The sequence below is a fragment of the Oryzias latipes genome, chromosome 16 (genome assembly GCF_002234675.1).
Source record: "Oryzias latipes chromosome 16, ASM223467v1".
NCBI lineage: Eukaryota > Metazoa > Chordata > Actinopteri > Beloniformes > Adrianichthyidae > Oryzias > Oryzias latipes.
Genome location: NC_019874.2, coordinates 29,900,311 through 29,917,494, shown reverse-complemented (window position 1 = coordinate 29,917,494; position 17,184 = coordinate 29,900,311). Strand labels below are relative to the sequence as shown.

The 17,184-nt window shown below is 42.0% G+C and overlaps 1 protein-coding gene across 2 annotated transcripts in view; it reads right to left on the bottom strand.

The window, feature by feature from the left end:
- The window catches only part of znf385d (zinc finger protein 385D), a 112,557-nt gene extending 97,530 nt beyond the window's left edge, over nucleotides 1–15,027 (bottom strand). The window contains exon 1 of one of the 2 annotated variants that reach the window (XM_023964621.1): nucleotides 14,756–15,027. In XM_023964621.1, the coding sequence (XP_023820389.1) occupies nucleotides 14,756–14,777 (22 nt within the window). In that variant the 5' untranslated portion in view covers nucleotides 14,778–15,027. The remainder of the gene's footprint in view (nucleotides 1–14,755) is intronic. The other variant, XM_023964620.1, reaches the window with a different exon arrangement.
- Nucleotides 15,028–17,184: the final 2,157 nt, after the last annotated feature.

Below are 17,184 nucleotides of genomic sequence, written 5' to 3'. Positions count from 1 at the left end.
CCACTGGCTTACAGCCCCTCTTGACTCCAATCTAACATTAGCGGTGCAGCAAAATGGCAGCAGTATCAGGACTATCCAGGCGTACAAGTTAATTCCAGATTCCAGCTCTGAGGAGGAAAACAAAGACGTTCATGGATCTATTGGTCTGACAGTGGATGCATCAGAATGGAGCAGAGCAGGGAGCTGGAGGCCCGCTGGTTCTAGATTTTAAGTAACAACTACAAGCTTTTTCCAGCAGCACTTTTTCAGATTCACTGCGATTTGAATAAAGAAATACTTTAAATCAAAGTTTTGAGTTTCCTTTTCTATATGCATGTCCTTCATCATGAGAAAAACGCTATAAGGACATGTTGAAAACACCAAAAACACTATTTTCGCAAATCCTTATTGAAGAAGATGGGTTGAAAGGAGATTAGCTGAGTGATCCAGTTTGTTTGTTTGTTTGTTTGTTTGTTTGTTTGTTTGTTTGTTTGTTTGTTTAGACAGGGGCAGCATGAATTAATACAACATTTAAAAATGACATTTCCATCTTTACTCCCCAGACAGGTTGATGTAAAAAGATGAATGAAGTCAACAAAGAAAGGCTAACAAAAAAGAACAGAACAAAAGTAAAACACAGCAGTAAATCCACTAAACATAGCAAGAAAAGCAGAAAATGAACAAGAAAATAAAGAAATAAAATAAAATGCCTGATTATTTTGGACAATTACAACCCTGAATCCTCACTTCCCATCCTGAAAGAGGAAGTTTCACATAAACATATCTGCAGCACAACCATGTTTTATGTATAGAGTTTAAGTTTAAATTTTCGTCTTCATTAATCTAAAGAAGAAACTGCTTGACTTGGAGTAATGGATGACCTCCTGACTCCCTCTGATCTCCTTTGATCCTGAAGCAGAGCAAAACCTCTTTTAATGGAGATTTAAGCAGAAATTGTAGATCCATCTACATCCAATAGGTTTGCCCTGTTTGACCACCAGAAAACCTTCACCGTTCATCACACTTTTCTAGGTTCACTTACATGCTTGCTGTAAACACAGAAACACTTTTCAGGACCAGATTATTTTCTTCTTTTTTACTTCTTCTGCTTCACCACACGCTCAGAAACTCACCAAAATTTGGACACACACCAAGTAACCGGAGAAAATGAGTTTTGGGCATAGTAAACACCCCTCCCCAAAAACATGATGACATCACAGTGGGGAAAACCATTAAAAAAAAAAAAAAATGAATGGGACCAAAATCTCTAATGGGGCACAAAAATTAATTTTGAACTCGACGAAACCAAAACCCTCGTTTCGGGGACATCCAAAGGAAGTTTCAAATTATTATGGGATGGCCATAGGACCTACAGGTTGGCGACCATTGGCCAAGTGCCAAGAAAACTGAAAACCCAAATAAAAGTAGGAAGCTGGTTTAAGCTGCAGCTGCAGGATTGATTCAGAGAACATGAGAACATTTCTCCCAGCGCCGCCACTCCAACTTCCAGTTGAAATGAGAATGTAATTCAAAATCTTCTTTACCGCGTATAAAAAAGTAATGGTTTAGCCTCCTCAGATCATAAAAAACCCTGGTTGTTCCACAGCAGCCTGCAGACGCTGCTCTGTGCTGTCAAAATGAAAAACTCTCTGGTCTTTCCAGAGGGTTTCCTTCTCCAAAAGGTGCAAAAGAGTCACATAAATATGTAATCTGCAACACATCCTGGTATGGTGGAAATGCAGAGGGAAAGAACTAGCAGAGGAAAGCTTGTACTTTATCAGTTATTTTTCCCTCTAAAAGGTTGAAAGCTGTTTTTTTTTTAAATAAATGTGTTCCAAAGAAAATAGTCTGCAAAGGATTCATGTCATTTCAGCAGATAATTTAGCATATTTGTTTGGAAAACTGAACTCTAACAACAGCATTTTCATAACTTCTTTGCATGGATCCTTTTAAGATGGTATTTTTTAATGTTTCTATTTTAGTTTAGTAGTAAAGTTTAAATGTATTCCTAAATCAATTATGAAAAAGAAAACAAATCCCCAACTGATGTTGAAAACTACAAATGTGCGGCTGTCAGAGAGAAAAACCTAAATGTTTATTTTCATGTGATTATTCTGTGTTTTTTAGAGTTTACCACAAAACCCAGAAAAGGTAGACAGAGAAGGTTTTTGTTTCTTTATTTTCTTGGAAATCCTGTTGCAAACAGACTTTGTTACCCCGATGGAGTCTGCATGTTATTGACCGAATCAAGGAGTTTCCTGGAATAATTTACCAAAGGTCTGGATATTATTGAATAAACAAGTAGAAACTTCTGTGAGTTGTGGATTTTTAAATCGACTTTTCGTTGTCTTTTGAAGCTTTGTCTGGGCCAGGATTGGTCATCTCAATGGGATTTTTCGTTGTTAAATCAAGATCATAAATATTAAAATAATAATATATAATGATAATTATAGCCTCTTAATTCTTAACCTTCAGTTAAGCAGGTAAATTCTCCATTTTACATTTTTATTTCCTGACCACCAACAATGTAAATGTGTCCTTTGTAGAGAACCTTTCTGAACCTGAACCACTTCATAATACCAAGTTAACTCCTGTTTAGGATCTAGAGGGTTTGGGGCTTTTCAATGGTACCAAAAATAAGGGGGGCGGAGCTCCACAAATTATAGTTTTTGGTGGATTTAAAACTATTTTGAATGGACAGCATTTGCTTTCACTGGTAGTCAAGAGAATATAATAAGGGGGCTGTAAAATCTTTCTAAAAAGTGAAAAGAAAAAAGAAAAATTCAAACAAAAATCAACAATTTTGAGCTTTTTTTTTCCTTTTCTGTTGTCTATTCTCTAATTTCTATTGGGTATCAATTTAAAATAATTGTTTGCTTATTTTCTAGGCAATTACTTATTGGAAAAATCAAGTTGTAACATCACTAATATAAAACAATTAAAACTATGTTACTACATGCATAAAAATGTAGCTTTTTTCTTGGTGTTTGAGCACATTTCTGTGGTTTGACGGGAACCAAACAACGATTGCTGTGACAACAAGCTCTTGCATGCAAGTGAGGACAGCAGGTGCTCTTATTGTGAAATCTTCAGTCATAAATAGCAGCTGGGAGCAAAGTGTCTCTCGTGAGATGTTTCATTAGCAGGAGAGCACTGACCCACACATCTCTAAGCAAAGAAAAGTAAATACTCGGTTTTTACTGCCGTTGCCGCAGAGCTCTACAAACCACCAGCTGGAAACAGGACTGATGGCGGGAAAGCGCCAAAGAGAAAAGCTGCTGCAGCTTTCCAAAACATCAGGAATTAAAGATGCTTTTCCACCAAACTATAATGAGAACCGCATTTTCCTTAATGGCAGCTCACACGCTGGCAGACGCAGCATCCACATCGCCGCCTTGAGACAAATGAGAGCACGCTCTGCCACGTTTCAGTCCTCAGGCAGCAGTTGGTGGGGGAATAAAAGGCAAAAGTCATACAGGCACGCTGAGAAGTGGGAGGAGCCAGAAACTGTCGCTCACTCCATCTCCCTGCAGTTGCCATCTGTTGGAAAAAAGAGCCCCGCTGTCATGTGGAGGCCAGTCCTGAACCTCAGCGCGTCCCATCTCCTCAGCCTGACGTCAGGCCTCAGGCTCGCCTCACCCCGCCAAGTCCGCCATTCACCCGCCTGTTTGCACCGCCACGAAGACGAGAGATGGGAACGGGTTCATGTTTGGTTTGCTGATTGATAGGAAATGAAATCTCACTCGTCGCTGCGGCTGACATCTGGGATTTTCCTCTGCTCTGCCACATCACACAGATAATTTGTTCCACAAGTGAAGAAAAACATCCCGATGTAGGCCGGATCTCCGTGTGTCACTGTCTCTGACAGCGGGATGATGCCAGCAAATTGGATCGCACTTTTGATGCCAGCGTTTGATATTTCTCTTATCCGACTGCTGATGAACAGAACAACAAACAAGGACGACACTTCGGGCAAACTGGACCTCGAGGGTTCGGTGGAATCCAGGGACCATCCGGTAAATGGTCATCAGGTGAACAGAATTTCTTTAAACGACGTTTGGAACTTTAACAGTCCATCACATTTGTTTGCCAAATTCTTTTTTATAATATTTGTGGATTCAGAATGACAACAAAAAAAAGACACTTTTTAAATCGTTTATCTCCAATCGAAGCAGTTTACCTCTTCTGACCAGGAACTAATATACATCTACTGTAGATGTCAACTGGACATCCTCTCTACCAACATATAGAGGTCTCCTACACATCTAACTCTAACCATCTACTCTTACACTTTCTCTTCTAACACTTTGAGCATTAAAAGTTTCAATATTCATGAAATAAAGAACAACGGACACAACCCTGATCATAATACTTCCCCCACAGGCTGTCTTTTCAGCACTGATAATGAGGAGGATGATGCTCCAACACAAACTAAAGTCTTTTTCTCTTTTGTCTTTTACTTCACTGACAAACCTCAAAAGCTTTTTACTCCCATTACATTGAATTATTCTCTAAATGGAAATATTTTTATGACAGTTTTAGAAAGAAAAGAAAATCCACTCACTTGCATCTGGAAGAAGATGTTCTCCTCTAAGCAGCTCTGCCAGCAGAAGCACATTAATCACTGCACATTGTATCCAATGGGAGGATCCCGTCTAATGGCGTAATTAAATCCAGGTGTTGCTTTTTTCAGCCTTTCTGTGATTGTTTTAAGTTTCTTCTGAGTCATTTTATCATGGAAAACAACAAACGCCTCACCTTCGCCCCACACAGCATCTCAGAGAAACCAATTCCAGCTGAAAGTGTGGCTGAGGAGGATAGCAGGCGCGTTAATTCTGAAGTTATTCTGTCAGAAAGCGCGGCTCGTCACAAAGGAGTCCGTGTCACTCGCAGGCAGCAGCAGGATGAAGGTAAACGGATCAACCAAGCTGCTGCCGCTCCTCCTGAGGGAGGTGTAAATGCTTCAAATAAAATTTACAGGGACTGATCTTCCTCCAAGCTGCAAATGCCGAACTCAAGAGGAACCCCAAACTTATAAGGAGCCTGCCAGAACAGCTCCGATATTTCACTTTGAACTGCGATAATTGACCTGGTGTGAAATCAGAGGATGCTTAGTTTTTCTTTTTTTCATAATTTTTTTATTGTCTTTTCACGGATTCACAGTTACAAATAATCTTGCAGCAGTTTATTTCCAATGAAATTCATTCTTACAGAGTACACAATAAAAATGTTTTAAAGAAAACAAAAGTACTAAATAATGTCAGTAAATAATGTTTAGTGGAGGCTATACTGAGACCGGTAAAGCGGAGATGATCATGAAATGATCCTTCATGGAGTGGATAACAATGACAAACCTCAGCAGTTTGCTTTGGACAGAAAAAAGATCTTACGCTCGTCGTATGTGAGGACATCATGGAGTCTGACAGAGAAAGATCTGACTGCACTGTCCCTTAGACCTAGAACCAAAGAAATCCGGTTAAAGGTCAATGACGTCACCAGTATTTGAGCCATTTTGGGCAGAACCAATCACAGTAGCAGCATTTCCATTCCACATGTGCACAAAACTTTATCGAAATTCTAGAAATGTCGAAAAAACACCATTTCGCAGTCACGTTGTTTCCGTTAAATCCTAATTATGTCAATAAACACTAACGGTGACTAATGTGAACAATGCTTTGATTGACAGCACATACATAAACATTTCTGCCACGGCACTAGCGCTCTTCATGCCGTGGAGCGGCGAGCTCCTCACACGTGGGAGGGGCTACGGATGAAGCCGTTTTGGTAAATGGTGGTTGGTGATTTTACAGAGGAGCTGTGGATCCAACAATTCCGCATGACACGCTCAACACTTGATAAGCTGTGTGACGCTGTGGGACCTCTGGTGGCGCCCGCTGTGCAGCCACTTCCTACCCAGAAGCGCATCGCCCTGCGGTTTAACTTGAAAATAGCATTCCCGTTGTAGTATTTTTTTAATTTGTCCATTTCGGTATGCATCTAAAACCACCTCCTCCAAACGCAAAAACGTTGGGTTTTTTCCCGATAAATGTGAGTTTTTGGGAAAAAAATTTAAAAGGACAAATTTATTATCGCAAATACATTTTGCGAAATTTTACATTCACTGGAAACGCAGCTTGTGAGTGCAAGTTGTTCCGATCGCCAATGGACGTCTTTATCACATGGGTGATGGTTGAGGGTTCATCTGATGCCTTCTATCAGGGGAAATGTAGATTCTGTGAATACCATCAAACTGTAAAAGCCCATACTATGAAGGTTTGAACTTTGGGAGTTTAAACAAGAGGGAAACATCTGGAATTCTGTTTTGCTGATTTCACCTGTCGCAGGTTATTTTTAGGACGTAACTCCTGCGCTCAACGAGGGACCACTGCATTTGTTTCGTCTGGTTCCAAATAAAATACCACGGATCCTTATCAACAGTCACATCCCAGGTTTGCCATTCCTCCGCCACATCTAAGGGTGTAACGATGCACGTCGGTGAACCGAAGCGTTTCGGTACGGCAGTTTCAGTTCACTACTTTTTTTTTTTTCACCGCACATGCGTTGTAACAACCCAGCTGCTTTGTCACTCGTAGCAGGGAAACGAGAGCCGAGCTGCTAATAAACTAGCTGCCTTGACTGTACTTGCCTCATACTCCACACGCCCTCCAACGGTCAGAGAGAGAGTAGACAGAGAAATAGATTACTCCATCTCCTTTCCAGCATTTAAACTCATTTATTATGAACACACACAGACAGTGTAACAACATGAACATCACTTCTCTTCATAGCTCTCTCAGTGATGGTTAAGGATTCAACACGCAAGATTTCACACTTCCCATGGGTCTTAGTGGCTATGGGCGGGGCTAACCATCGGGTCGCCACTGTATTAACTTTGCGCCGAGGCGGAAGTAATGTTGGATGGATGGACAGACAGACAGAGAGAGAGAGAGACAGGCAGGCAGGCAGACAGACAGATAGATAAAAACTTTATTAATCTCCAAATTCAGGCAGCAAAAAAACACAATAAATAACAATAAAATAGCAGTTCATATCAGGCAGATTTGTTGAAACAGAAGTACCGAACCAAGCCCTTTGAAATTCTGAATCGAACCCACTTGAGATCTTAGCATATTGTTACACATTGTTACATTGTTACACCCCTATCTAAGCACAACAATCCGGCATGTCGTGGTGGGCGTCCTGTAACATGCACCATTTGTGCACTAATGGCTAGAGTGTGGCGTACGGACACCACACGGCAGCATCACCCGGTATCTTGGGTGCGTGGAACTTCCCATAGTTATAAAAATACTTCACGATACGCTTCCCACACGCACGACAACGGTACGCTCCATTTTCATGGCGCCCCTTGAGGTGGTCGTACGAGCCTCAAGGGAACCGTAAAACACACCTGCAGCCACTCTCCTCTACGACCCAGACATCCCAAAAACCTTTCTTCATGTGAGCACGGCTTTAAGCAGTAGCATTTCTGACAATGAAGGCGAAGCATCAGAAGGCGGTTTTCCTAAATAAAAAAGTCTGGGACTAAAGAGGATCTTTCCTTCATAAAGATAAATTAGCTTAAATAGAACAATGAAACAATCAGAGGAAAGGTTCGTGTCGCTCACGTTACCAAACAACAAGCCGCGTTGACGGGCTTCAGCACATTCCAGCCGATCTCCAGCTGAACATCCGTCATCATTAACAGCAGTAGGCAGAACCCTGAAACCTGAGCTCGCCGCGCTCTCACACAGCCACAGCTGGTCACGGACATAATTGAGTTCAAAAAATGCTAATATTTGAGTTCTAATGTGTGCTTCAGATTTTTGTTTCTGCTGGTGGAAGACGAGAATCGGGTAAAGAAAAAAAAAAAGAACGGCAGGAGCCGTCGCCTACTTAGCATGGAGGGTTGCTCAGGGGGGCGGCTTGGTTCTGAGGGGCCTGCAGGTCACCGTCATTAAAATAACTGGTGCAAGAGCGCCGGAGCTGCCTGCAGGTTCGTCTTCAGCCGGCTTCTGCACTCCATTTTCCACGTCTGCGGCATTTGTTCCGATTACAATATCAGTAATCAAGAAAAAAAAGGAAGAAGACTTAAAGGTCACAGGAGGAAGAGTGGGCCACCAAACAACCCCCCCCCCCCACACACACACACACACACAGCTCATTTGTTTGGGATCCTCTGTGCTTCCAGCAGACACTGACACAAGCAGGTAAGGCGATTGGCTGATTTAAGTTTGTCTATGCAAATTCAGGCCACAGATGTGTAATCCAGACCGCACGGAAATCTGCAGAGAGAGCTCAGCCTCCGCCTGCAGCTCTCAAACAACAAATCTGAAACCAACGCATTCCAGATGTTCAAATAAAAGCTAAATCCCATAAAATGGGAAGTTATTAAGGTCTGATTTATCTGGAGGACGAATGTAAATAGTGGCGTCTGCAGTTCTGTTCTTACCAACGCACTGAGCCGTGTTCACCTGTCATGTTTTTACTGAGAAAACAGGTGGATTCCTTGAGATTTCAGCTTCTGCTGCTAAAGCTAAATGGAAAACTCACCGGCTAGGATCGAATTCAGCTAAAAGAACAATTCATGCACAGTGCTATATTAGTGATGGACACAACAGAAAAGATGCGCTTATAGATTTAGTTAACAAAGATCTGCATATGAAAGCTGAAAAAATATGAAATGGAGCAGAAGAACGGGCAAATATAAACTAAAATACCTCCTAAACTAGCCAAAAAAAAGGTTTGACATAAGGTGGAATGTAACAAAGAAATGTGTCAGGGGAGATCTAGTCTTTAAAAATCTATAATTTTACATAAAATGTCAGTTCATAAAGCTAAGAACAGATGTTTTTTAAACAGAACCAAAAAGCATCACTGCATGAATGCTAAAAATAGTAAAAAGCAAAACAGAAAAGAATTTGAAAAGGTTTGAGGGGAAAATCAAATTTAAAAAATGTATGACGGAATTAAAAACAGTGAAAGCTGAAAAGTTTTCACAATAAAGAATTAACTGCTAAACTAGTTAAAGAAAATTTGAAAATAGAGTGAAATAAAACTGGAAAAAGTTCAGAGGAAAATCACATAAAAAATATTTTTGTAAGTTAGTTTGCTAATTAATATAAAAGGAGCTGATTGTGAAAATTAAGAGGAAAAAGCTGAACAATCAATGCAGGATCACCTGCTAAAAGAACTGAAAAGAATTTGTTGAAATGAAGTCAAAAAAACTGATGAAAATATGAGGTGGGAATTAAATTTAAACTTCCTAAACTGTGAATCAGCGATAAGTATACAGATAGTTAAAATCACAGTTTAAGGTTCAATAGATTATAAAAGGGTTTAACAATAAACTATAAAAATGCACAATTATTTGCTAATCACCCAAATCCTCTGGTTATTGCTGTAATGCAAAAAATAGAAAACAAACATTAAATGAAATGCTAAATATGTTAAACATCAGAAAACCTTTCAGGAAATACATATTTTTTAATTAATTAAACCTTCATGCCTTTGTTTAAAAGTTTCTCTTTTTTATTTTATTTTTTGGTAACTTTTAGTCATAAAACTGTTACCTCGTTAAAAAAAACAAAAACTATGCGTCACTTGTGAACAACAGTTTCATCTATCTAGCACAGCGCCTCCATGATCAAAGATGGCGGAAATGAAAACATCCTACATTTTTTGACAATATTTGATTTTGATTTAAAATACAAGTTTTAGAAAGGAAAATAATACAATAAAAAGTGTAAACTATGAATGATTTTCTCACCTATTTGAAAACTTTTTTCCCCTTCTGTATAGCAACAGGAAATGTATTGTGATTTTGCACATCAATGTCAAATCACAGCGCCCCCTAGTGTGACTTTAATGTAAATGTTGCAACCGGCTGGTGGGACAACAGAGGATCGCTCCTCCAGAAAACAGTGAGACGGCAACAAAAACTGCATAAATGAATGGTGTACAAAAAAAGATAAATTATATAAATAGAAAGAAAACAAAAGACGCAAATATCTGTAAATAAAAATGGATTAAGATGCTGAACCTCAATTCCCCATCAACCTTTAAGGTCAAGCTGCTCTGAAGAACAGAATCCTCTGAAAATGTCGCCTGGATGACTGAAAATCTTAACAAACATTGTTTAAAAAATACGAAAATATTAGTCTGTAATAAGGAATCAGGCTAGCCGATGTAAAAATGTAAAGCACCTGAAAAAAATAAGTATTTTCTAAAAATGAAGACCCCCCCCCCAAATTCTTTTACTGTTTGAAAATGTGAAAGAAAAACGTAAATAACTGAAAATTAAAAAGTAATTTATTCACATTGTTTAAAAACAACTAATGAATATATTTCAGGAACTAAAAAAACGTAAAAAAAACTGTGGGTGCAACAATAAGGTTACAAAGCGACGCAGATGACGAGGAAGAACTGAAAGCAGACACTGGGGGGGGGGGGGGGGGTGAACTGGAATGAAAACATCTGTAGAGGATCATCAACATGAAGCTGGAGAGACTGACAGGACAGAGAACAACCCAAAACATCACTAAAAAACAAGAGAATATTTAAAAATGATGAGTTGAGCTCAACGATAAATGCTAAATTAGAAAAACATTACAGGCAAATAAAATAAGGTTTCATTAAACCAACCAGTGTAGAAAAAAATAACACAGAAAATCTGCTGCTATGTTAGACAAAAAAACTGTTAGATTTTTTATTGTTTGGTTTTGGGCTGTTTTCTGCTCATAGACTAAGGTAAAGCATGAGAGTTTGAGGGCCCTTCCCATAAAAATGTGATGAAAAGTCCAACAAAACACTAAACGAAAACCCTCTTTTTTGTTTCTGAACAGAAGCTCGACCAAATTTGATCGGAACTGTCCAGATACTGTCTAGATCTCAGAGAAAGACGAAGGAAGGGCATCTAACCAGCTGACTGAGCGACTTAAGGTCCTTTGGCTAAAGGAAAACAGTCAAACGGACTCTTGTGGTAATTGATTTGAGAAAAGTCGCCACAGTTGAAGAGCCACATTTAGTCAGAGGAAACCAACCTTCCCTGAGGGAAATGTTGCTCTTGACACGCAAACGCTGGTTTATTCTGTCAGTTGATGTAGGGGTTGACCTCACGGCCTGTCCGTCATTAGATGAAGAGCAAAATGGTTGATGCACATTCAACCATCTGAGGATTTTTGGACGCTTTTGGTGGCAGATTTTTTTTTTTTTTTTTTTTCTTTTTTTTAACTTGTTCTGTCCAACAGCTGAGCAAACAGATTAGAGCTGAAGGCTTTTTGTGTTGGACAGGTTTTACTATCACAAAAAGAGGTTATATAGCTTCGAAAAACTAGAGTGTAGATTTGTATAAACCCCTTTTTGTCGTATTATTTTTTATTTATTTGTTACATTTAGTGTGTGTGGGGAGGGAGAGGGGAAGAATGTGAGGGGAGGGTGGAAGAGAGTAAAAGGAAGAAAGGTGAAAAGGTGGGGGATACAAGCACTGATTTGACTAAGTTATTAATTTAAGCTGTAACAATTATACCAGATCTGCTGGAAAGACGAATGTTACATCAAAGGTGAAAATCTGACACTAAGATGAGCGAGAAAAAAAAAACTGTCCATCAATACACTGTAGGTAAGGAGGAGGGATGAAGCAGACAGGGAGCAGTGTAGCAGTGTGCACGTGCACGTGGGGGTGGAGATACATGCATGCTGCCGACGTGAACCGTGTGTTCATAAAGGGAGCCAGATCCTACCCAGCCAGACCAGCCAGACCAGGAGAGGGGAGGAGAGCCCCCCAGGCCAGAAGCCCCCCCAGCATCCGGACCCAGGCAGCCCGGGAGGGGAGGAGGAGGGGACCGCCCACCCCACCAGCCAGGCACAGAGAGGGCCCCCCTACAGGGGCCCCCCCAATGCCCAGAGGCACAAGCGAACCCAGTGTCCGGCCCCCAGGCCACAAGACAGGAGCGCTTAGCCGTACCAGGCGGCAGCCATGGGGGCCTTGGTGGCAGATTTGAAAGAAGGTTTGTCTTTGTTTTTAATGATGGTCAAGCAGATGGGGGGGGGGTGTTTGGCTGGTGTTTGGTCCTCTGAGTTCACCTTCCTGCAGGATTTGTGCGGCTTTTTTTACACCTGCGGCATTATGTGGAGAGTCTGGGTGGCCGGAAGGAGTAAAAAAAACACGATGTCTGGAGGACTGGCATTAGTTATTCATTGTCTTGCTTTGGCTCTCCGCCTGCTGGTCCTGGTGTCCTGCGTCCGCCGCATCCTCGGATAAGATCCGTCCAGAGAGGCCGCGGGTCCACTCAGCCAAAGATACTATGCCCCCCCCCCCCCCCCCGTCCCCCCCAGCACACACAAATCCAATTATGCGATAAATCTGGAAACTCATTCCTATGCTGACGAGGTTCCAGATGTGATTAGCACCTTTGTGTTTTCACGCCGTTTGCTAATTGTGTTTTCTGACCCTCTGCATCACTGCACTGCAAACCAATACCCAGAGACTTTAAACCTTTAATTTTTGACGTTCAAGATACTTTATCAGCTTGGAAGTTGTTTTATCTTCTCTTTAGCTTTTCTCAAAATCCGTCGAGCATTTTTTTTTTTGTCTCGTTAAGAGCTGTGTCAGGGCCGGGCAAACCTTTTGGCTCAAAGAGTTCTGAAATTTGATGGAAGGGATGAACCAGGAGCAAATGATTGCAGCGATTTGACGATCCATTTTCTTTAGAGAAAGAAATAACATGGAATCTGGACAAAACAGGCCTTTCACTTTGATTGAAAATTAACATGCGTATTGTAAAACAAAGCCTTTTAGAGTTTTTGTTGAAGGTTTGGTGACTTTTTCTTTCATTTTACTGCCAATTGGACCAACGGGTTGATATCCCCGGTAAATGGTCGGTAAATGTCAGTCCCACTTAGAAACACCCACGAGCGTCAGAAAAACAACAAACACCACAAGAATGCAGAATCACTTTCTGCACCTTAAGGACTGTCAGTTTGTTTGTAGTGCACTATCTATGGGGAGACACCAGAGTTACAGAGGAAAAAAACATCAATAAAGATAATATCATTTATTCCAGGTTAAATAGCTTAACGGGCTGCGTTCGGCCCCCGGGGCCAAAGTTGGTCCACTCCTCAGCTAGGATCCAGGATTGAATTACTTTATTTTAAAGTTCAATACAGTTAGACGGACATTCACTGTCAAGATTTTAGAAGCAGATACTTAGATGTATGTTCTAAGGAAAAAAGGCTAGTTTCAGATTCTATGAGGATGTACAAACTTGAACTGAGATTCTTATCTTGTTCAGTTTGTTCTAAAATGAGTCGTTTCCACTAATTACACTAATTATTGGTCACTGTAATCAAAATAAACTACAACAGGCTATTGCTTTTTGCATTTGCTTAGAATTAGCAAAAAAAAAACGGCTCGTTATTGGGCCGTAACATTCAGTTTGAAGTTAAGTTAGCTTTTTTAGCTGATGTTTCCCTTTTTGAATGTTTGTGTGGAACTCCTTGTTTCTAGATTTTGATCTGATTTCTTGTTGAGTCAAAATGATTGCAGAATGGATGGATCATTTCCCTACTTTCTAGTGATTTTCTTCATTGGATGAGTGTTCTTCTCGCCTTTTTTTTGCGGCCTCAAACAGAACCCTTTCAGTCCAACAAAGTGGCTGCGCAGTTTCGCCGTCGCCCGCTTTCAGTCTGCAAAACAGAAGCTGTGTCTGTTGGCCTGTCTGTGTCTGAGCCAGATCCGACCCTCGTTCCTCCCATCAGGCCAAACGCCGGACGATTGAAAGGTGGGTTTTAACGGCTTTTCTTTTCTTCAAAGAGGTCAAGAGTCAGGAGACGTTGTAAATCACTTAAACTGCAGGAATGGAGAGAGTGGAGGGGGTGGACAAAGATGTTATTAATGTTTTAAGAGATGCTATCTACCTTCCCCTGCTGTGCACTCAGGTCTGCATGCATAAATGCTCAACAGCTCTCGTCCTGTCTCCGAGGGAAACCTTTTTCACCCTCTTGTTTGGTTGTTTTTTACCCAAACCCGTCTTCAGGCAGAGACCACAGAGCTTTCACCTCTCAGCATGTCGGCTTAAATGGGCCTGAGCTCCACCCACCCATCCTTCCACCCATCCATCCATCCATCCATCCATCCATGCAGACCTTCATTTTCCTCCAGCTTTCACACCTGAGAGAGCTGAAGCTGTCTGTGCACCTGACAGCTTATTCATTTGGAGGCAGCTCAGAAGAAAATCCTTCCCTCCGCTGCACGGTCAGTAACTTCACACCGCTTTAATCCCCTGAAAATAAAGACAAGCCTTCCACTTAACAAATCCCACTCTGAAAACTCTCCGTAATTATCCGTCCAACCCGAGACAGGCGTGAGAAGAGCACTTAACCAAAAGTCACACAAAGTCTTCCAGAGCTTCTTCAAGTGTCCTACATAACAACTAACACCTTCCTACAATTCTCCAGGCTCTTAACTCCGAGATTCCTCTGAATCCTGCAAAGTCAGGTTCTCTGGAGGATCAGGAATAGAATATTCCCCGCTCCGATGCCATCCCTCTCCAGCTGTAACTGATTTACATGTAGAAGAGGCTGGAATGCACGTTTTCCGTGTGTGACAGAGCACACATGAGGTGAGGAACTTCACGCTCCTTTTTCTTTAATGGAAACCATGCCTCCAGGATCCAGTCCAGAACAAGTCGGATCACACATGTTTGCGAGGAGGGACCCCCACCTGGGGGTCGGATGATGGATGTAAACACACGCTGAACACAAACACAGCACTCACCAAAGAACATGCTGCTCTCCATCGCTCCAAAAGCTCAGGGGTTTGCTGTATTTCCTCTCTGGTGCCCAGCAAATGTGTGTGTGTCCATGTGCAGCAGCAGCAGCAGCAGCAGCAGGCTGTGCATGTCTCATACACTCCTCAGTGGCGTGCGTGTCCGTGCGCGTGTGTTCAGTCCAACAGCAGCAGCAGCGTCGCTGAGCGCTCTCCAGCTGCACGCCGCTGTTCTGTCAGGCTCTGGATCTGCCTCTCTGACTCCTCTCACACCGGTCCTCCCCTGCATTCTCGTCCCTCCCCTCTTCTTTAGCTCTTCCCCTCCTCCACCACCACCTCCTCCTCCTCCTCCTGGCCCCTCCACTTACTGATCCTCCTCTCTCCTTTCATTCTCTGCGCTCTCCAGCCTCCTCTCCACCAGCGCCTCTCTCTGTTTGTCTCCCCTTTGTTTTTATGTGTCAGCCGAGCTGCTTCTTCTCCTCCTCACTCCTTGCTTTTCTTAGCTGTCACTTCTGCCTTTCATCTCCTTCCATCCTCGGCTTTTTCCTCTCCTCCATCTCTCCTCATCACAGCATAAACAGAAACTGAAGTTGGTAAACATGTAGATTAGTAGTTAAAACCTGTGGACAGAATTAGCATCTTTCAGCTTATTTTTCTGCTGCTACAGCTGCATATTTCCTACTGGTGATAACTTTCAACAGCATGTTTAGACTTTAAAAAAAAAAATTCACGCTTGAAGAACAGGAAACATTCATTTACTGGCTGCTGAAATGAAACTTTAGTGTCTTCCTGAAACAACATTCCAGCATATTTTAAAATAGATGTTTAAGACCATCTTCATTTAAAAAAGGTAAAAGCTAAAAAGAAGGTTTTCCTTTTCTAAAAAAGTTTTGATGTTTTTAAATGTGTAACAATTGGATGGATGGAGGGAGTGAGGGATGGATGGATGGATGGATGGATGGATGGATGGATGGATGGATGAAGAGATGGATGGAGGGAGTGAGGGATGGATGGGTGGATGGATGGATGGATGGATGGATGGATGGATGGATGGATGGATGGATGGATGGATGGATGGATGGATGGATGGATGAAGAGATGGATGGAGGGAGTGAGGGATGGATGGGTGGAGGGAGGGATGGGGGGATGGATGGATGGATGGATGGATGGATGGATGGATGGATGGATGGATGGATGGATGGATGGATGGATGGATAGATGGATGGATGGATGGATGGATGGATAGATGGATGGATGGATGGATGAAGAGATGGATGGAGGGACTGAGGGATGGATGGATGGATGGATGGATGGATGGATGGATGGATGGATGGATGGATGGATGGATGAATGGATGGATAGATGGATGGATGGATGGATGAATGGATGAATGGATGGATAGATGGATGGATGGATGGATGGATGAATGGATGGATGAAGAGATGGATGGATGGAGTGAGGGATGGATGGGTGGAGGGAGGGATGGGGGGATGGATGGATGGATGGATGGATGGATGGATGGATGGATGGATGGATGGATGGATGGATGGATGGATGGATGGATGGATGGATAGATGGATGGATGGATGGATGAAGAGATGGATGGAGGGACTGAGGGATGGATGGATGGATGGATGGATGGATGGATGGATGGATGGATGGATGGATGGATGGATGGATGGATGGATGGATGGATGGATGAATGGATGGATAGATGGATGGATGGATGAATGGATGAATGGATGGATAGATGGATGGATGGATGGATGGATGAATGGATGGAGGGCTGGAGCCAAAGATCATGATGTTGTTTTTTTCTTCTAAATGTAGTGTTTCCCCTGAATTTAAATTTGGATAAATTTCTAGTTTTTCTCTTTTTTTTCTGTTGGGTGTTTAATCCACATGGAGGTGATGGTTAATTAGGTTGCTATGGTGATGGGAGAGCTGCAGTGATGTTAGCAGAGCCTTGAGGGTTTTAATTTTTGCAGGGTAGTAATATCTCTAAACCTGAGAGGACCTGGCTGCGGATGAAAAGGCGTTTTGTGTTGCTTTTGTTGTGTTTTCTCCCACTTCCAGGACAAAATGTGACGGTTGTGCTCAAATGTTCCATTGTATAAGTTTTCCATCCCATTCTTCTCTGTGTCCTCCCAGCAGGTGTGTCAAAAGTCCCGATTGTACTGTTTGGTGCCTTGTAGCCCCTCCCCTCACTCTCAATTTCTAATGGTGACCTGCCAGAAAAATAAATGGCAGCTTAAGGGCTGTGTTCAAATTCATGGGATGCTTTGAGTGAAGAGAGCATCTGCAGGAGAAAAACATCTCAGTGATGCCGTCGGAGAAATCTGAAGGACCCTTCAGGTCCTCACAGCGCTGGAGGTGGCAGAAACTCCGGCTTCAGTCGACATCAGATTGATGTTTGTGGAATGAAGCTCTTCATTCAC